The sequence below is a fragment of the Lissotriton helveticus genome, chromosome 6 (genome assembly GCF_964261635.1).
Source record: "Lissotriton helveticus chromosome 6, aLisHel1.1, whole genome shotgun sequence".
NCBI classification, from domain to species: Eukaryota; Metazoa; Chordata; class Amphibia; order Caudata; family Salamandridae; genus Lissotriton; species Lissotriton helveticus.
In genome coordinates, this window is record NC_136067.1 from 2,046,476,460 (window position 1) to 2,046,493,780 (window position 17,321).

At 43.8% G+C, this 17,321-nt stretch overlaps 1 protein-coding gene across 1 annotated transcript in view; it reads left to right on the top strand.

The window, feature by feature from the left end:
* The window catches only part of ATRAID (all-trans retinoic acid induced differentiation factor), a 98,551-nt gene that overhangs the window by 56,394 nt on the left and 24,836 nt on the right, over positions 1–17,321 (top strand). Inside the window, exons 3-4 of the mRNA XM_078650076.1 lie at positions 15,845–15,916; positions 17,208–17,279. Of these exons, the coding sequence (XP_078506202.1) occupies positions 15,845–15,916; positions 17,208–17,279 (144 nt within the window). The remainder of the gene's footprint in view (positions 1–15,844; positions 15,917–17,207; positions 17,280–17,321) is intronic.

The following is a 17,321-nucleotide window of genomic DNA, read 5'->3' on the forward strand; positions in this document are numbered from 1 at the left end:
CTCATGCGAAAATCTGAGTGTTTGCAAGTTCACTCTTCCTCCAACCACTTTTTTTTCTCCCAACTCTGGAAGAAGGTTTACGTCTGCCATTGTCTGGAGTACCTTTCCAACATTTCTCAGTATGGGAAAGATTAGAGAGGAGTTGTTGAAACCCCTTAAAACATGCAAATAAGTAGGTTTGCACATACACAAAAGGGCAATCTAACCCTGAAACTATTGCTTACCACTACCTTCGGCCCTAGTATGTAGATCTGTGATAAAGTGCAAATATTCAAACACTACTATGGTATGCACCCTGGCATAATCAGAGAGGCTATATCAGAGTTCTTATATAATGAGATTGCTGCCATAATTTGTCGCCGCACTACATGTCATTCTTTAGGTTTTGTGTATTGATGTTTTGGCATAGTTTTTGTAAATCTTTGTTGGCAGAGCTGCCGAGGCCACCTCTATCCAAAATAAAACAAACATTGGGAATGAGCAGTTTTTGTGTCTCACACATTTCCACAGTAGTCTCTAGCACTTAAGTGAACTGATTTTTGGGTTGAAACCCTGCGAAAGGGGAAAATGTATCACTCTTAGTGAAGTTATGCCATGGCTGAAGTGGACTGACCCATTGTCCCATGCTGTAGTGGATGGAATTAAAATTTGAATGACCCAATAACAGATCAATAGATTAAGGGGCTAGCTGAAAGCCCCTATTAGTAAGTATGTTGTACATATAATGTTAGTAAAGTCAAAAGGTCTTGGCTAATGCGAGAGCTAAAAGGAGGGATACGCAGTGTGAGATTTACTCCCACAGAGTGCACTCCCGACGGGACAGCTGGGTTGAGGCTATGTTGCAGGATAGTGCAGGAATGTATTCTTTACCGGAGGGTTCCAAAGCGTCTTTCGAAGCTGTGCAGCTGTAACATATGCAGGTGATAATTCGGTCCAGGATCATGCTCTGGTGCAGAGTCCTCATGCATCACTTTATGAGGAATCTCAGCTGTGCGTGTTTAAATCAGCAAGAGCACCAAATAGTGATTTTACAGGCAAGCCCCTGGAACAGTATAAGAGTTGTACTGATCCACAACCCCCCCCCCTTTTATACACCCCCACACCTCCAGGTCAGACTTTGTGTAGATCAGACTACATACTGTGCCTCGTTCGGAGTGTATCCATCAAAAATGTTGAGTGATTGTGTGTGACACTCATTGCTTGACATGATATGCTTGTGTTTGTTATATTTCTCTTGTCACATAGCATGATATACAATGTTTCCACCGCCTCTTTACACTGGTGAGTGTCTAGTGTTGTGTTGTCGTAGTTTGAGACATAAAGGGAGCTCCTAAGGATGTGGTGTCTAGTCTTTCAGCCTTTCACCAACTTGAGAGAAAGAATAACTGTGCGTCCATCCATCCAGCCATGCCTTGGATATAACTGGTGTTACCGGTCCTTGAGGTGTGCTCCTTGTGTCAGGCAGTTGTGTTGCGTTTCTCGGTTTGTAGATTATTCCCAAATATATCCTGTGACATCCTCCAATTCATGTGGGTGTGATTGTGGGATGTGTACGTATTATGAAGGGGTGTTGGGGACAAGTGGTGTGCATGGCAATGTTGCAATGGAGTAGAAAAGGTGCGCAAACATAACTCAATAAGAGTAGACAAATTTCAGCAAGCTAGACCACAGAAATTAAGTTGTGTACTTTCATTAGAAGCAAGCATGAAGGTTTCCTTGCCAGCAAACTGTCAGGTATCTCTTTCATGTGTCACAGTTACACTGATATCTAGTCCTGTTTCGATGCATCTGAATTTAGACCTAGATCTCTAAAGGAAAGATTTCCCAATTGCTATCTTGCCAGATGGGTCCATCTTTATATATCTATGGCCAAATTCAAGGACTTTGGGTGGCATGGATTGTTCCCTAGGGATGATTTATTTCCTTTCATATCTATTACAAGATGGTTTCTTTTCTCCGCAACCTTCCCACTAGGTAGATCTCTCTTGCACTCCAGATTTTGTATGGTGTACTGCTAATTTCCTTAAGTCCCGAATTATGTCTAGAACTGATTGGGATCTGTAAGCAATCTGCTGTGTAGTATTCTGGTCTTGCATGTAGTCTCTCTTTTAAGACCCTTGTTGAATTTAGTTGGGACGTGGTTGCATGTCTTGGTTCTTAATGAATGTGATGGGCATGGCTTCATGTTTAGCCATACCATGTTAGTGGTGAGTGTTGGAACTGGGGAATAGGACTATGATTGTGTTTAGGGACAAACTGAGAAGTAGTTGGTGGTAACAGTGTTGGGTGGTGTCAGTTTTTAGTTGGCGCACTGTGCCATTCATGACACTTTCTGAAAAGTGATCATTGAACTATTGTGTGTTCAGCTTTTAATCTGTTGGGGCTTCATTTAGAGGTCCCGCATTGAGGTAATGTGGGTTGGTGATTTATCCACCAGTAGAATTGAGAAGAACATTTTTTCCCTAGTGGATGTTAGCGTTCCCTGAAGGTAATACTGTTGATGGTGAATGGTTGGTACTAAGAATCCTTACGTTGGAGTTATGCAGGTTTTTTTCTGTAGCATGTTGGATGTAAGATTCACTGGGCATTGAATTTGACCGGCTTGGTTGCTCTGCCTCAAGTCTCCCTGTCCTCTCCTTGTGAGGGTTTTATGTTGGTGCAGCTGTGCTTGGCACTGACATTACCTAGAGTATCTGGTTACAAAAAACCTTTCCTCTTTGAACCATTGTCCTCCCATCGGCTACCAGTCATTGATGTACCGGTCAATGAAAGAAGCTGCTCACTGGTGGAAGGGGTTTCTAGCATCAAACATCATCTACTAGAGTGTTTACCGGTACCTGCCCCTTACTCCCTGATCTCTTATTAATTCTGTTGTGGCAGAGGATGGTAAATACGAAGTTGTATCCCATTGAGGTGGGGGGGGGGGGGGGGGGGAGGTATCCGCCTTAAATGTTTGGTTCCAAAGAGGATATTTGTTTGTGCTAAGATTCTTAAATCACAGTTCCATTTGTCACTTTCTGCTGCCGCGCTCGACTTTCTAGAGGTCTAGTCTGCGCACTTTTACGCTGAACGAGGTCTCCATCTGATTATACTCTGTTTAGAGGCAGACTAGGACACCCACAATCTCTGCAAGCTTAGACTACTATTATGGGTATAACCCTAGGCATTTAATAATAACATGGAGGAAAAATGGGATCACAGTAAGGGAGAACAAACCAGGCACAAAATTCATTAAAAATTAGATTATTTTTAATCTACACATATATATATAAAAAAAGGCAATTCATATCATACAAATGTAATCAAAATCAATAGTACATAATTGGTCATATAAAAATTCAAAAACAGTTTTAAACAACAATAAATCTAAAATCAACTAGTGGCATTAATGGGTCTCAATAGGTCTCTACGCGCGTTTCGGCGCTAAGAAGACGCTGCCGGTTATCCGTCGTCCAGGCTCGCAGAAAGTCCTATCTCGACTCGACTGCCTAGAACCTGCCTAGTAGCAATCAGCTTCGACAGAAAATCGTCCAATTCTGTTCCACATCTCTGCCGATGGAGCGCTTGAAGTGCTTGTATTTTTAACCTGAGAAACCATCGCTTGCGGTGCCCGATCTGAAGGATAACACTACTCCACTGAATAGAATGCTAACTGGATGTCTCTGATGCAAACATAAGGATTACCACTATATTAATATAAACATTAATGATAAAATACAAACAGGAGACATTAATATAAGGAAGAACTAATCCATTCTTGAAGCTGTTATTGAATACGAATTTGTGCATAAACGGGTGGCAACGTTTTTAATTGGTGCGGATTGCAATAGTTGTAGTAAGACAGTGCAATTGCACCCTATGAAGTTAACCTGTCAACATATCTTTGACTGGTTAGGAAAGGCAACATCTGCTAATTTTTAAAAAATATTCGTGGCTCCTGAAGAAGGCGTTTTGTTTGATGCCGAAACGCGCGTAGAGACCTATTGAGACCTATTAATGCCACTAGTTGATTTTAGATTTATTGTTGTTTAAAACTGTTTTTGAATTTTTATATGACCAATTATGTACTATTGATTTTGATTACATTTGTATGATATGAATTGCCTTTTTTTATATATATGTGTAGATTAAAAATAATTTAATTTTTAATGAATTTTGTGCCTTGTTTGTTCTCCCTTACTGTGATCCCATTTTTCCTCCATGTTATTATTGAATGCCTAGGGTTATACACATAATTTGTTTTCCCTGTCCTAGGAATTGTATTTACCTTCACAGGGGGTCCTTGTTATTTCCACATAGCTTAGACTACTATGCCATACATAAAAGATTTCTTTCGACCAATGCATGGGAGTATTTCTCTTACCTGATTTTTTTTTTTTAACCATTGATTATGTGGAAAAGTAAATTTTGCCATGTTCTGTGTCCCTACGTGTTCCCCATCTTATGTTGCATATGCATGATTAATATGCATATGTATTCCCCATGTTTGATTAAAGATGCAATTACAGTTGTGTCCATCTCTAGTATGCCAGTTTCCAGTTCTCGTGAAAGCTACGAGTATCAGGCCTATGTAAAGTTACGTTGCCACGTTTCTCAGTGTGCACGTTATTTCATTGAAAAGTCCCCGTTTCTAGGCCTCAAAAGGGCCCGGACACCAGATTCAGCTCCTGTCTCCTGAGCCCTCGCTGAGGAGCGATACAGCCCCCACCTGTATTCCTGACCCTTCACTTACTTCCTGCCTCACAGTGCCCGGCTTGGCCTGGCTCTGCCTGCTAGTCTGCCAAGAGAATGTTATGATTCTAGTTATCAGTCCAGCCCTCCTTCTCTGCATTCCTTAGCTACTGAATCGCATCAATAGTTTCCGTCATGGTCTAGCCTTTACGTCTCCATGTAAGAGAAATACTGTATTAAATGGTCATTTAATATTCCTCAACACGCACTACATATAGAATAATGCATGCACCAGTCTTAGAATCTGTTAGCCTTTACTCCGATAACTTTTAGTTTATATCAACATGTTCTCTAAACATCAGATACTAGATAGTGTTTAGGTACATGTCGCCCTGACTCTCCAGACTTCAGTCTCTGCTCCTAGCGCAGAAGTCATAGCCCCCAGCTTCTCCTAGTAACACGTCATTGTCAGTTTACGCGCACCACTAGGTTAGAGGTCCCGGCTCCTTAGGTAGCCCCCTCCATGTTTCCGCCCCATTTATGACATATTCTGTTACGTTTACATCACATGTCTATGTATACGCCTCCTGTTACACCTCTTTTCACCCTTATCTTTCGCGACTGCTATTGACCACACCCACTGCTCCGCCTATCGTATGTATTGTAATGCAATTGTTTTAGTATATATACTTGTGCACTGTTATTAAATGTTACGCCAGCGCCGTTGTCCCGATTCCGATCCTGCCCCCGGCAGCGCTGCCATCCTATTCCTGTGCAGGTTGTCCTGTTCCTGTCCTTATGCTGTATTAAACCTGCAAACTCCTACTACCTCGAATCTTGACTCTTATTTATTGAGCTATCTGTTATTACTATGTCCAGTCAAAAATAGATCCGGTATTATTTATTTATATACCACATAATGGCGCCCGAACAGGGACTTGCCCTTTCCCCACGCGCCGGAGAAGCCACGCAAGCCCCCTGATCCTCTGCAGCCGTGACGGAACCATACCGTGCACGTGCAGATATTTCTGCTTCAAGTATCCCTCAGGCCCACGGAGGAGACGGAGGTTGCGGTCCAGCATCCAGACGAGGCGGTGGAGGAACGCGGCGAGTCCCGACCAGAGCCCAAGCCGAGAGTTCAAGGTCCGAGGTATCCGGAGGCCCACCCGTAACAGAAGTCCGAAGTGTGTCCGTCCGGCGTCGAAGCAGTCCAGTCCAGTCCGAGGCCTTCCGTTCTTGCTGCCCGGTGAGTACCATTGCTGGGGTAGTATCTAGACAGGGTCAATCTAATTGACTCTGGTCCGTGGGTTTGGTGGTACACAGACCCAACACGAAGTGTCCACTCCGGTGGATGCGGGTCCTGACGTGTCTCTTTATGAGACCGGTAAGTTTCGTACTGTTTCAGCAGTGCATCTAGTCTCTGTTCTAGTCAGTTCTGTTCTCGAGAAAATTCATGTATTCTGTTTCCAGTATTCCAGGTAGTATTTTGTCAGAACTGTTATTTTAAAATGTCATTCATGTATTTTAATGTCGTGGTATGAAAGTGGTGTAATTATCGTGTTCATTGTGTATTGTATTGTGTCTAGATTACAGTTCAGTCATGCCTTTGTTTTCCAAACTACGTCAGTTAAGAACTAGAAAAGGTCTGTTAGAAGAAGCAGTTCCTGTCCCGCCTAGGGACAGTCCAGGTCACTTTATGTATCAGAAGCATGGCATAAGTGCCATATTGTATCTAGATTTATGGGTAGAGTACACCAAAGAGTTAGAAGAAAAGTATAGATGGCCTGTATCAGGCACATGGGATGCCGAGTGCATCATGAGAGTAGAAGAAGCATTATGGAAAAAGAAAGCCAGACAGTCACAGAAAGACGCCATCGAGTTATGGCGCAAAGAATCTCATAAAAGAACCGAAAAAGAAATCAGAAAGTCAGAATTAAGTAGAGAATCCTTAGAACGAGCCCAAGAAAGGGAACTAATCGAAATAGGTGAACGAGTTAAAACCGAACAGTCAGACAGACAGAGGAATGCCCTTATTAAGGGTATGTATCCTCTTCTTGCCGAGGGCTTGCCAAAAGCAACCCCAGAGGCATCCAGTAATTTTCCGCCGCCATTAGTTCCGACCAAGCTACGTCACAAACCGACCGCAGCTGATATTTTTCTCTCGTCCTATTTGGACGACACAGTCCCAGAATATGCAAATCCTGTTCCGCCAGTTCCTGTAAATAATGCAATTCCTGCTCCTCCAGTCACCGGGGCACCTTTTGCAGTACCTGCTACGGTACCCCCGGTCCAGCCCATAGTACAACTTCCCGCCACATCAGCCACTCTGCCAGCACGAAGAATATCAGTCGACGATTCTAGTCTAGGGGCCGCAGGAGGAGGTCCTCCTGGTACCCCGCCACCACACCAACGTGTAACGTTAGTCGAGTTACATGAACGTGCGTTACAGCGTACGCCCAAATATAAGTCCGTTGCAGAAATCCGACGAGCTCTTACTGAATGCCGCTATGATCCAGTCACAGGCGATGATAGTACGGTTATATATTCCATACGTGTAAGACGGGTGACCGGGTATTTGGACACCCTACCGGATATGAAAGAAGATCTAGACAGAATATATCGTTTCATCCGTACAGGGGATGATCCAGAAAGTATTGGTGAAGCCATGTCTCAAAGGAAAGCTGAGATCCAGCTCATGATATTAAAGTTTCTGATTAATTGTTTAATAAGGGAACAAGATTATCCGACCAAAGATCCGGCCGAAATGAGAACACTAACAAGGTGGAGTGATAATATAGCCGAGGGTAAGCACAGAACTATCAGTAGTATAGAGAGTATGTACAAGAAAATTCGTAAGGAAATAATAAGGTTACACGAACAACGTAAAACAACACAAGTAAGCGAGAAAGAGAATGACTCTCCTACAGAAGAGGTAGAGGACGAGAATACCGCCAGAATAGCGTATGTAGGAAAATCTAGATTTCTAGACCGACATTTACGCCTAGAACACAAGAAAATCTTTCATCATCCAGCACCAGAACAAGGTTCTCTAGAACAAGTATTTCAAGCTACCGATCACATTTTGAAATCACGAATCGGTTATAGTGAGTTAAGTACTATGCATGAACAAGAACTAGTCCGATCAGCAGTCCGATGGATTACTGATTCTACCACTTTTCCAGACGAAATAGTGGCACAAATGTTTCTGAAATTGCCCCCAGCCGAGCAACGACTGGTGGGTATGTATATGATTCAGCACCTCATTACATTATATGAGGGTCAACATTCTGATCCAGGTCCGTTACATGATGTCCTGAACGAGTTACTCCAGTATAGATGGAAAGGTTTAGGTACCGATTTAATTAGTGTCATTCTAGAACAGCGCCACAAATACAGAACGTTTTTAAATCCGCATTTTGTTCATGTCTCACCTCCAGAAAGTAAACCGTTTTACATAGATAGACAGAATCCGTTACGAGAAGTACACCCAGTCAGGACAGCAGATGGTGAAATGCAACGAGTATTTGTTTACACCCCGATTACAAAAATGGAACTCTTAGAGATGAAGAAATTAATTCCCTGTCATGACAAAGATCCAGCAGGGTTCCACCGAGAATTAAAGGACATGCTCCGTATGGGAGAATATACGTATCCAGATATTATTAAAATGTTAAAGGTCCTGTTGCCCGCAGGGGTATATGAGAAACTCAAGGAAAAAGAATGGGAGGTGGGAGAGAAAAAGATCGATTGGGCAGTTCTAGAAGCTGAAGATAAGATACGAGTACCAGGTACCGGTCTTGGAGAGAAATGTAAAGAATTACCAGAACTGTTAATACAAGTTTTGCCCAGATTGTTAGCCACTAAAAAGGAAGACTGGGATGCAATCTCAGCCTGTAAACAGAAACAAGACGAAGACACTAGTGATTTTTATTCTAGGTTTGAGAAATGTTTCATTATAAACAGTGGCTTGAAGACGAGTAGTGAGTCATACCCTCATCTTTTTGTTACTAAATTAGTCGAGAATTCAAGTCCACAAGTTAAGAATCGAGTTTTGAAAGTCGAAAGTACATGGCAAGCTAGTACCCCGTCGCAGATGTTACAGATGCTCCAGTATCATCAGAATAGAATCAGAGAAGAGCAAGAACACGAGAGAAGACGTATGAAAGACACGAAAATGAAAGTACTAGTTGCACAATCTGTTCCACAAGACAGTCAGAAGAGGGGTCCGAATCAAGCCAGTCATCCTGCAGCTCCCGTTAAAGGGACATGCAATTATTGTAAACAGCCAGGTCATTTCATAAACGAGTGGGCAGTTCTGAAACATAATATAGTTACTGGTAAAACTAAAGAAAGACCACGTCCGCCTAGACGAGAACAAGTTTCACAGACTTCTCAGCCACAGAATGCACAACAGACAGTTCCAGCACCGCAGCCTATTGCTGCAACACAGCATGTTACACAGCAGATGTACCAGTATGCTCAGACAGAGTATCCAGAGTATCAACAGTATTCATGAAACAGCCTAGAGAGGGAGGCAGGCTTGCCTCTCATCGAGATTCCTGTAGATCAAGAAGGTCCCTATGTTCATAGTCAAGTACTAGGGAAAGACAGAAAGTTTCTGATTGATACAGGGGCAAGTAGGACCACTATAAGTCACGCCGAAGTTCCAGGGGCTCCGCTCTCAGGCTCCAGAAATGTTTCCCTTGGATTTTCAGGAAAGCCTATTGTAAACGAGATTTCAAAGCCAGTTACTCTAGAAGTAGGTCCATTGTCCCGCACTACTGATCTATTACTTACGAAGTCATGTCCAGAAAATTTGTTAGGCATTAAGACACTGAAAGAATTAGGTGCAGTCATATGCTGTTCCCCAGAGGGAATACGTTTGTTTTTACGTGACTTCAAGGGTCACTATGTATTACGAGATTTTGATCCAAGATTGTCTAATGTTCCGCAGCATCTATGGGCGCAAGGTCCAACTGATGTTGGTTTCATGCAAATCACACCTCATCGTGTGACTCTCAAGCCAGGTATAGTCCTGCCACGAATCAGACAGTACAGATTACCACCTGAGGCTGTAGCAGCCTTATCCAAAATTATTGACGAGCTCATGGCTCAAGGAGTAGTTGTAGAAACTGACTCCAATGTATGTAATTCTCCGATCATTCCAGTCATGAAACGTACTGATCCAAATGCACCCCCAGTATATCGATTAGTGATTGACCTTCGAGAACTTAATAAATGTATTATTCCCCAGTATCCAGTTGTTCCAGATATTTCATCCCTATTGACAGCCATTGATTCTGAGGCAATATTCTTTACCGTAATCGACCTCAAGAACGCATTTTTTAGTGTCCCAATTCATCCAGATAGCCAGTTTCTTTTCGGTTTTTGTTTAAATGGAAGGAGCTATAAATTCACACGAGCTCCTCAAGGTTTCACAGAAAGTCCTAGTATTTACAGTCAAGCACTTAAGAGACAACTAGACAACATTCACATGCCAGCTGACACTGCCATGCTCCAGTATGTCGATGATCTACTGATCACAGCCCGTTCTGAACGTGCTTGCGAGCGAGCGTCACTTACAGTTCTGTATTTCCTAGCCGAGATGGGGCACAAGGTGTCCCCTTCGAAGCTTCAATTCTGTGTCCAGCAAGTGATCTACTTAGGCCACTTACTGTCCAAGTGGGGTAGGCAGTTGACACCAGACCGTATCCAGTTAATAGCGAGTCTTCCTCAGCCCAAGACCCAGAAGGAGGTACGTGCTTTTATCGGCCTTACTTCTTATTGCATACAATGGATTCCTCAGTATGCATTTCTAGCCAAACCACTGATACAGTTAACGACACAGGAGGCAGCCGTATCGACTGTCCTCCCTTGGACGTCTGAACATACACTTAGTTTCAATGAGTTAAAGAAAGCTCTATGTCAAGCTCCTGTTCTAGCTACACCGAACTACAGTAAGCCTTTTACACTTTTTGTTACAGAACGTGATGGTACAGCATTATCTGTTCTCACGCAAGATCAAGCAGGTCAATACAAGCCCTGTGCTTATTTTTCGAGCACATTAGATCCAGTAGCCCAGGCTCTGCCTGCGTGCCTCAAGTCAGTTGCAGCCACGGCACTAGCTATCAGACAAAGTGATTCCATAGTATTAGGACATTCCTTGACAGTACAAGTTCCACACTCCGTGGAAGTTCTTTTAAACCGAACACAGACTCAGCACTTGACAATTGCACGTTTAACAGGTTATGAACTGACACTGTTCCAGCCACACATAGAAATCAGACGCTGTAACGTTCTAAATCCTGCTACACTGTTACCGTCAGTTACTTCAAATCCTGTCACACATGACTGTGTGGAAGTAGTTAACACTATGACTAAGCCAAGACAAGATCTGACAGATATTCCATTACCAGATCCCGACCTGACACTTTATGTGGATGGTTCATGTATGAGAACAAGTACAGGAGAACTAGTAGCCGCGTATGCAGTGACTACTGACACTGAAGTTATAGAAACACACCGTATTGACACCCTGTCTGCTCAAGCAGCAGAGCTAGTTGCTCTGACCCAAGCCTGCATACACGCCAAGAACCTGAAAGTTAATATTTACACAGATTCACGCTACGCATTTGGAGTCGTACACGACTTCGGAGTGCTCTGGCAGGCGAGAGGTTTCATGACTTCTCATGGAACCAAGATTCAGCATGGTCTCCTTATTCAAGCTCTGTTAGATGCCATACATTTACCGACATCTATTGCTATCATGAAATGCAAAGCACATACGAAAGTTACTGACATTATTTCCCAAGGTAATGATCTAGCAGACCGCACAGCCAAGCTTACAGCACAGACTCCAGACATGTCGGTTAATCCGACACAGACACATACTCCAGATCCGACTACCTGTATGACAGTTAAGGACCCTACTCAAGATGTCATAGATATCCAGTTACATGCTACTCCCGATGAAATCAAGAAATGGTCCGAACAAGGAGGGGTCCAGACAGATCAAGGATGGGTGACGAAGGGAAAAGCCTCATGGTTTCTCCCCGACTCTATGGTTCAAGTCATTATCAATACCGCACTTAGTCCAGCACATTTAGGAGAAAAAGCTATGTTAGACAGTATCCAGAACATTTGGTTTAACAAGCATTTACGAGCTGCAGCCAAGCAGAAAGTCCGTACCTGTATGATATGTTGCCAGTTTAATCCAGGTAAAAGTGTCCCGGTGGAACAAGGTGGATTCCAACCCCCTGACCACCCTTTTGAGGTCCTCCAGATGGATTATATTCAGATGGAGCGATGTCGAGGTTTCAAGTATGTCCTTGTAGTTGTATGCGCTTTGTCCAGGTGGACAGAAGCATATCCAGTTCCAGATTACACAGCCGCGACCACTGCCAAGCAGTTGGTTCGTGAATTCTTCCCCCGTTATGGACTCCCTAGGGTCGTATATTCTGATAACGGCCAGCCATTCTCATCTGAACTGATGAAACACGTTTCCCTTTTGTTAGGGTACCAGTGGAAGTTCCATTGTGTACGCCATCCTGAAGCAGCCGGTCTCGTAGAGAGACAACATCAGACCCTGAAAATACGTATTGCTAAAGTCTGTCAAGAAAAAGGTGTAGATTGGTTAGTTGCTCTGCCAGTCGCTCTGTTTTATATGCGCATGGTCGCACATTCCAGATCAGGTCTGTCCCCGTACGAGGTCGTATTCGGCCGCCCCCCTAATGTGTGGGGTACACCTAGACCTCGAAGTATTACAGATGTTTCAAGTAATATGCTGACAGATTACCTAGCTTCCTTGATGTCTGCCCTACACTCTTGTCGTTCACAGGTTGCCGCCGCATTTCCAGACAATACCGAGGTGGCACCGCATGAAATCGTTCCCGGAAATCTGGTTCTCGTAAGGAACTTTGATCGTTCAAGTCCGCTGGAGCCCCGCTGGAAGGAGCCCAAGCAAGTCCTCCTGGCCACCCGTACTGCCGTCAAGCTGGAAGGCAGGAAGGGCTGGGTACATTTGTCGCATGTAAAGAAGTTTTATGGACTAAAGACTGTTTCCAAGAACATTTCCGAGGATTTTAAAGACTGCCAAAGTACTATTCTCAAGGACTGTCCCGCAAATGACATTGATACGAAACCCTCCCTGTTAGAGAAAACTCCGCAGCAGGAGTATAAGTTAAAATTAAGGTCTAGTAAAATAAGTCAGCCAGTTTGATTGTCTAAGTCCTCCCCTAGGTGAAACGGTTAGACCGGTTTCTGACATGTATAAAATAGACCCCCATAGAGAGAGAGTTAGTGAGAACTCTAAAAGTTGCATTATTATTTTATGTTTTCTGCTATATCTCAGCCTTATGATTACCTGCACGAGTTATGCATTTTATTTATGTTTTCCAGTTTCTCATGTAAATAAGTCTTCTAATACTACAGTAGAGCATACGTTTAGTGATCTGCCTCCTCATGAACTATCTTATCGTCTTGCTATGCGAAATAATTCCTTTATCCGCATGTTACATTATTCACACCAGACCAGCAATGCCACTAATTGTTGGGTGTGTGGTCGACTCCCCCCCTTTCCAGACACCGAAGGGAGTTCTGCCACTGTTTCCTTATCCATTTTCACATAACGGTTCATGTGGAGCATGGTCCACGTTAACGTCATCCTCAAATGATATGTCTTTTCTGAACAGTACATGTTTTCCAGACAAGCAAGGTCTTCCCCACAGAACAGGGTTAGATCTAGAAAATGAAGTTTATAATTTGGGTAATTATTCTTCGAATTTCATGGTCCTGAATGTTCAGTCTGATTCTACTCCAGACTTACCTGCTATGTCAGTATTACCAGTCAAAGGTGAATTATGTGTCAGAAATAATGGTTCCGTACATGTAGGACATAGTGATTGTACTACTATTGTCAAGTATAGTGACAGTGGGAAATCTATTTTCAAAGCTTCACGTCATTCTTATTTTGTTTGTGGTCAGACCGCATATGTTCGTCTGCCCCTCGATTGGGAGGGAACCTGTTACATTGCCTTCCTACTGCCACCAGTTTTTCTAGCCCCACCTGACTATCATAGGAACTCCCACCTAGTACATACTAGACACAAGAGAGACCTCCCGATTGTCGATTATACTGAAACTGCTCTAGAACAATACATAGATATCAATAAAGGTGTCTTTCCCTACTTAGGTACTGTCGTGAATAGTAAACTGATACGTAGATTAACCAGAACACTTGAAGCAGTAGTGATTGAGACTACCTCTGCTCTAGGTAACTTAACCGAAGAGCAATCCTTTATGAGAATTGTCGTGCTCCGGAATCGTCTCGTCCTTGACGTCATACTGGCCGATAGGGGCGGGGCATGTAGAGTCATCGGATCTAGTTGCTGCATTTTCATTCCTAATAACGCGCCGTCTGTTTATTCAGCTATAACCAGACTCCATAAAATTGCCCATCTGTTGCACCAAAATCCAGGCACCTGGACATGGTCCGGTTGGTTCTGGAATATAATTTCCGCCTGGGGATGGAAAGTGTTGTCCTTTCTAGGTATTGCAGTAGCGATCATATTCAGTTGCTGCCTCTGTATACAATGTGGCCCTGCGATTTGCGGCATTTGTGCTACATCCTGTATTCCTAGTCCCAAGTCCCGTCCTAAATCCCGTTCCAAGAAAATTCGAGACGAGCAAATGATACTGTATGAAATAATAGATGGTATCATGAATATTGATGTTTCCTGATGGAAACGTAGTGACAAGGAGGGAATGTGGAAAAGTAAATTTTGCCATGTTCTGTGTCCCTACGTGTTCCCCATCTTATGTTGCATATGCATGATTAATATGCATATGTATTCCCCATGTTTGATTAAAGATGCAATTACAGTTGTGTCCATCTCTAGTATGCCAGTTTCCAGTTCTCGTGAAAGCTACGAGTATCAGGCCTATGTAAAGTTACGTTGCCACGTTTCTCAGTGTGCACGTTATTTCATTGAAAAGTCCCCGTTTCTAGGCCTCAAAAGGGCCCGGACACCAGATTCAGCTCCTGTCTCCTGAGCCCTCGCTGAGGAGCGATACAGCCCCCACCTGTATTCCTGACCCTTCACTTACTTCCTGCCTCACAGTGCCCGGCTTGGCCTGGCTCTGCCTGCTAGTCTGCCAAGAGAATGTTATGATTCTAGTTATCAGTCCAGCCCTCCTTCTCTGCATTCCTTAGCTACTGAATCGCATCAATAGTTTCCGTCATGGTCTAGCCTTTACGTCTCCATGTAAGAGAAATACTGTATTAAATGGTCATTTAATATTCCTCAACACGCACTACATATAGAATAATGCATGCACCAGTCTTAGAATCTGTTAGCCTTTACTCCGATAACTTTTAGTTTATATCAACATGTTCTCTAAACATCAGATACTAGATAGTGTTTAGGTACATGTCGCCCTGACTCTCCAGACTTCAGTCTCTGCTCCTAGCGCAGAAGTCATAGCCCCCAGCTTCTCCTAGTAACACGTCATTGTCAGTTTACGCGCACCACTAGGTTAGAGGTCCCGGCTCCTTAGGTAGCCCCCTCCATGTTTCCGCCCCATTTATGACATATTCTGTTACGTTTACATCACATGTCTATGTATACGCCTCCTGTTACACCTCTTTTCACCCTTATCTTTCGCGACTGCTATTGACCACACCCACTGCTCCGCCTATCGTATGTATTGTAATGCAATTGTTTTAGTATATATACTTGTGCACTGTTATTAAATGTTACGCCAGCGCCGTTGTCCCGATTCCGATCCTGCCCCCGGCAGCGCTGCCATCCTATTCCTGTGCAGGTTGTACTGTTCCTGTCCTTATGCTGTATTAAACCTGCAAACTCCTACTACCTCGAATCTTGACTCTTATTTATTGAGCTATCTGTTATTACTATGTCCAGTCAAAAATAGATCCGGTATTATTTATTTATATACCACAATTACTGTGTTAATACCTCCTAACCTGACTGCCCCCTCACTCTTCCTGCTCCTGCACTGTTTACATTCACCTTCTTGCTGACCTGATGCTCTTGCTCAGGTTTCTGTTTTTATTGTTGGTCTTCAAGAGACTGTCCTGCTAGGCCTGACAGTGGTGGGAGGTATCCATAATAGATTTGGTGTCTGCCGCTCATTCTCGATCTTCTCTCCTCAGGCTGGATCTGTGGAATTGCTCACTGACGTACCTTGGTCCTGAGTTACAGAATGCCAGTGCTGCAGTCGCCTTGTAAGTACATGTGAATAGGAGGGAATATGTATTCACTCAATCAATCAATCAATCAAGGCATTTGTATAGCGCGCTACTCACCCAGAAGGGTCTCAAGGCGCTGGGGGGAGGGGTCCTCTACTGCTCGAAGAGCCAGGTCTTGAGGAGCTTCCTGAAGGAGAGATGATCCTGAGTCAGCCGGAGGTGGATCGGGAGGGAGTTCCATGTCTTGGCTGCCAGGTAGGAGTGTCCTGCCAAACATAATCCAGGGGTGCTGAATAAAGCAGCGTGAAACAACCTGCTCGACCAGAGGGCAACACTGCATAACAACTTACACACAGTGTTAAAAAAGCGTTCACAGGTACTGCATACCACATCATGAAGATACATGCCCATGGCATTCTTCTAGACCAAAAATGAGATGAGAATTGCAACCACTGTGCACATGCCAAAGAAGATGGCAGAGGCAATACATATAGCTAGAGGTAGGAGAAGAGCTCTGCATGCCAGAACACAGATGCCAGAGAAGAGGCACTACATGCCACCAGAAACACACCAAGTAGGAAGAGGTGGAAAGACACTGAATGCCACCACACACAAGACCAGGAATAAAATAAAAGCACTCTGCATACCACCAGCGTTCACAAAGGAAGAGGAGAGGCATGGGCAATTTCTACACACATGCCAAGGAGGAAGAGTATGTGAGACACTGCATACCACTGCACACAATCGTGCCAAAGAAGAGAGGCACTTTATACCACCATGCACGTGACAAGGAGAGCCACTCATTCTGCCATGCATACTGCAAGGACGAAAACGTGCAGGGATGATGCCAGCATTGGTGCAAATCAGAGAGGCAATGAGGGGGACTCTGAATGTCAACATACATAGACTGATAATTATGAGAGGAGCTACATATCACTAGGCACACATTGGGAGGAAGAGGTATGATGCATCAGCCATAGAGACAGGGAGGATAGCGTTACACACCACCATGGACAGACTTAAGAAGAAGAGGCACTGGATGACACCATGGGCATGCAGGTGGAAGAGAAATGGAGCCCTGCATACTACCATGCGTAGTGCAGAGGACATTCACTCTAAAGAGGGCAGCACAGACCTGGGAGAATGCGCAACTTGGATGGTAGTTTAATTTGCCAGATGTTTAAAAACCTTGCCAGATTACAGGCTATTGCCAAGAAAACCAATGTTGCTGTTCTGGTGGCGGTGTTAATTGACTTGTGTGTGATCTGTACTGTGGCCTAGTTCCAGTAGATAGAAATCTCATGTAAATGTTTGTTTCTTTTACTAGAGACCTCTCGGGAAACCCCCTCCAGAACCTGTCCTCTACTCTCTTCCAGGGATTCAACAATTTGCAGTACATGTAAGTGATAGATTTAAACACAGCCCTACTCCATTGTTCTAA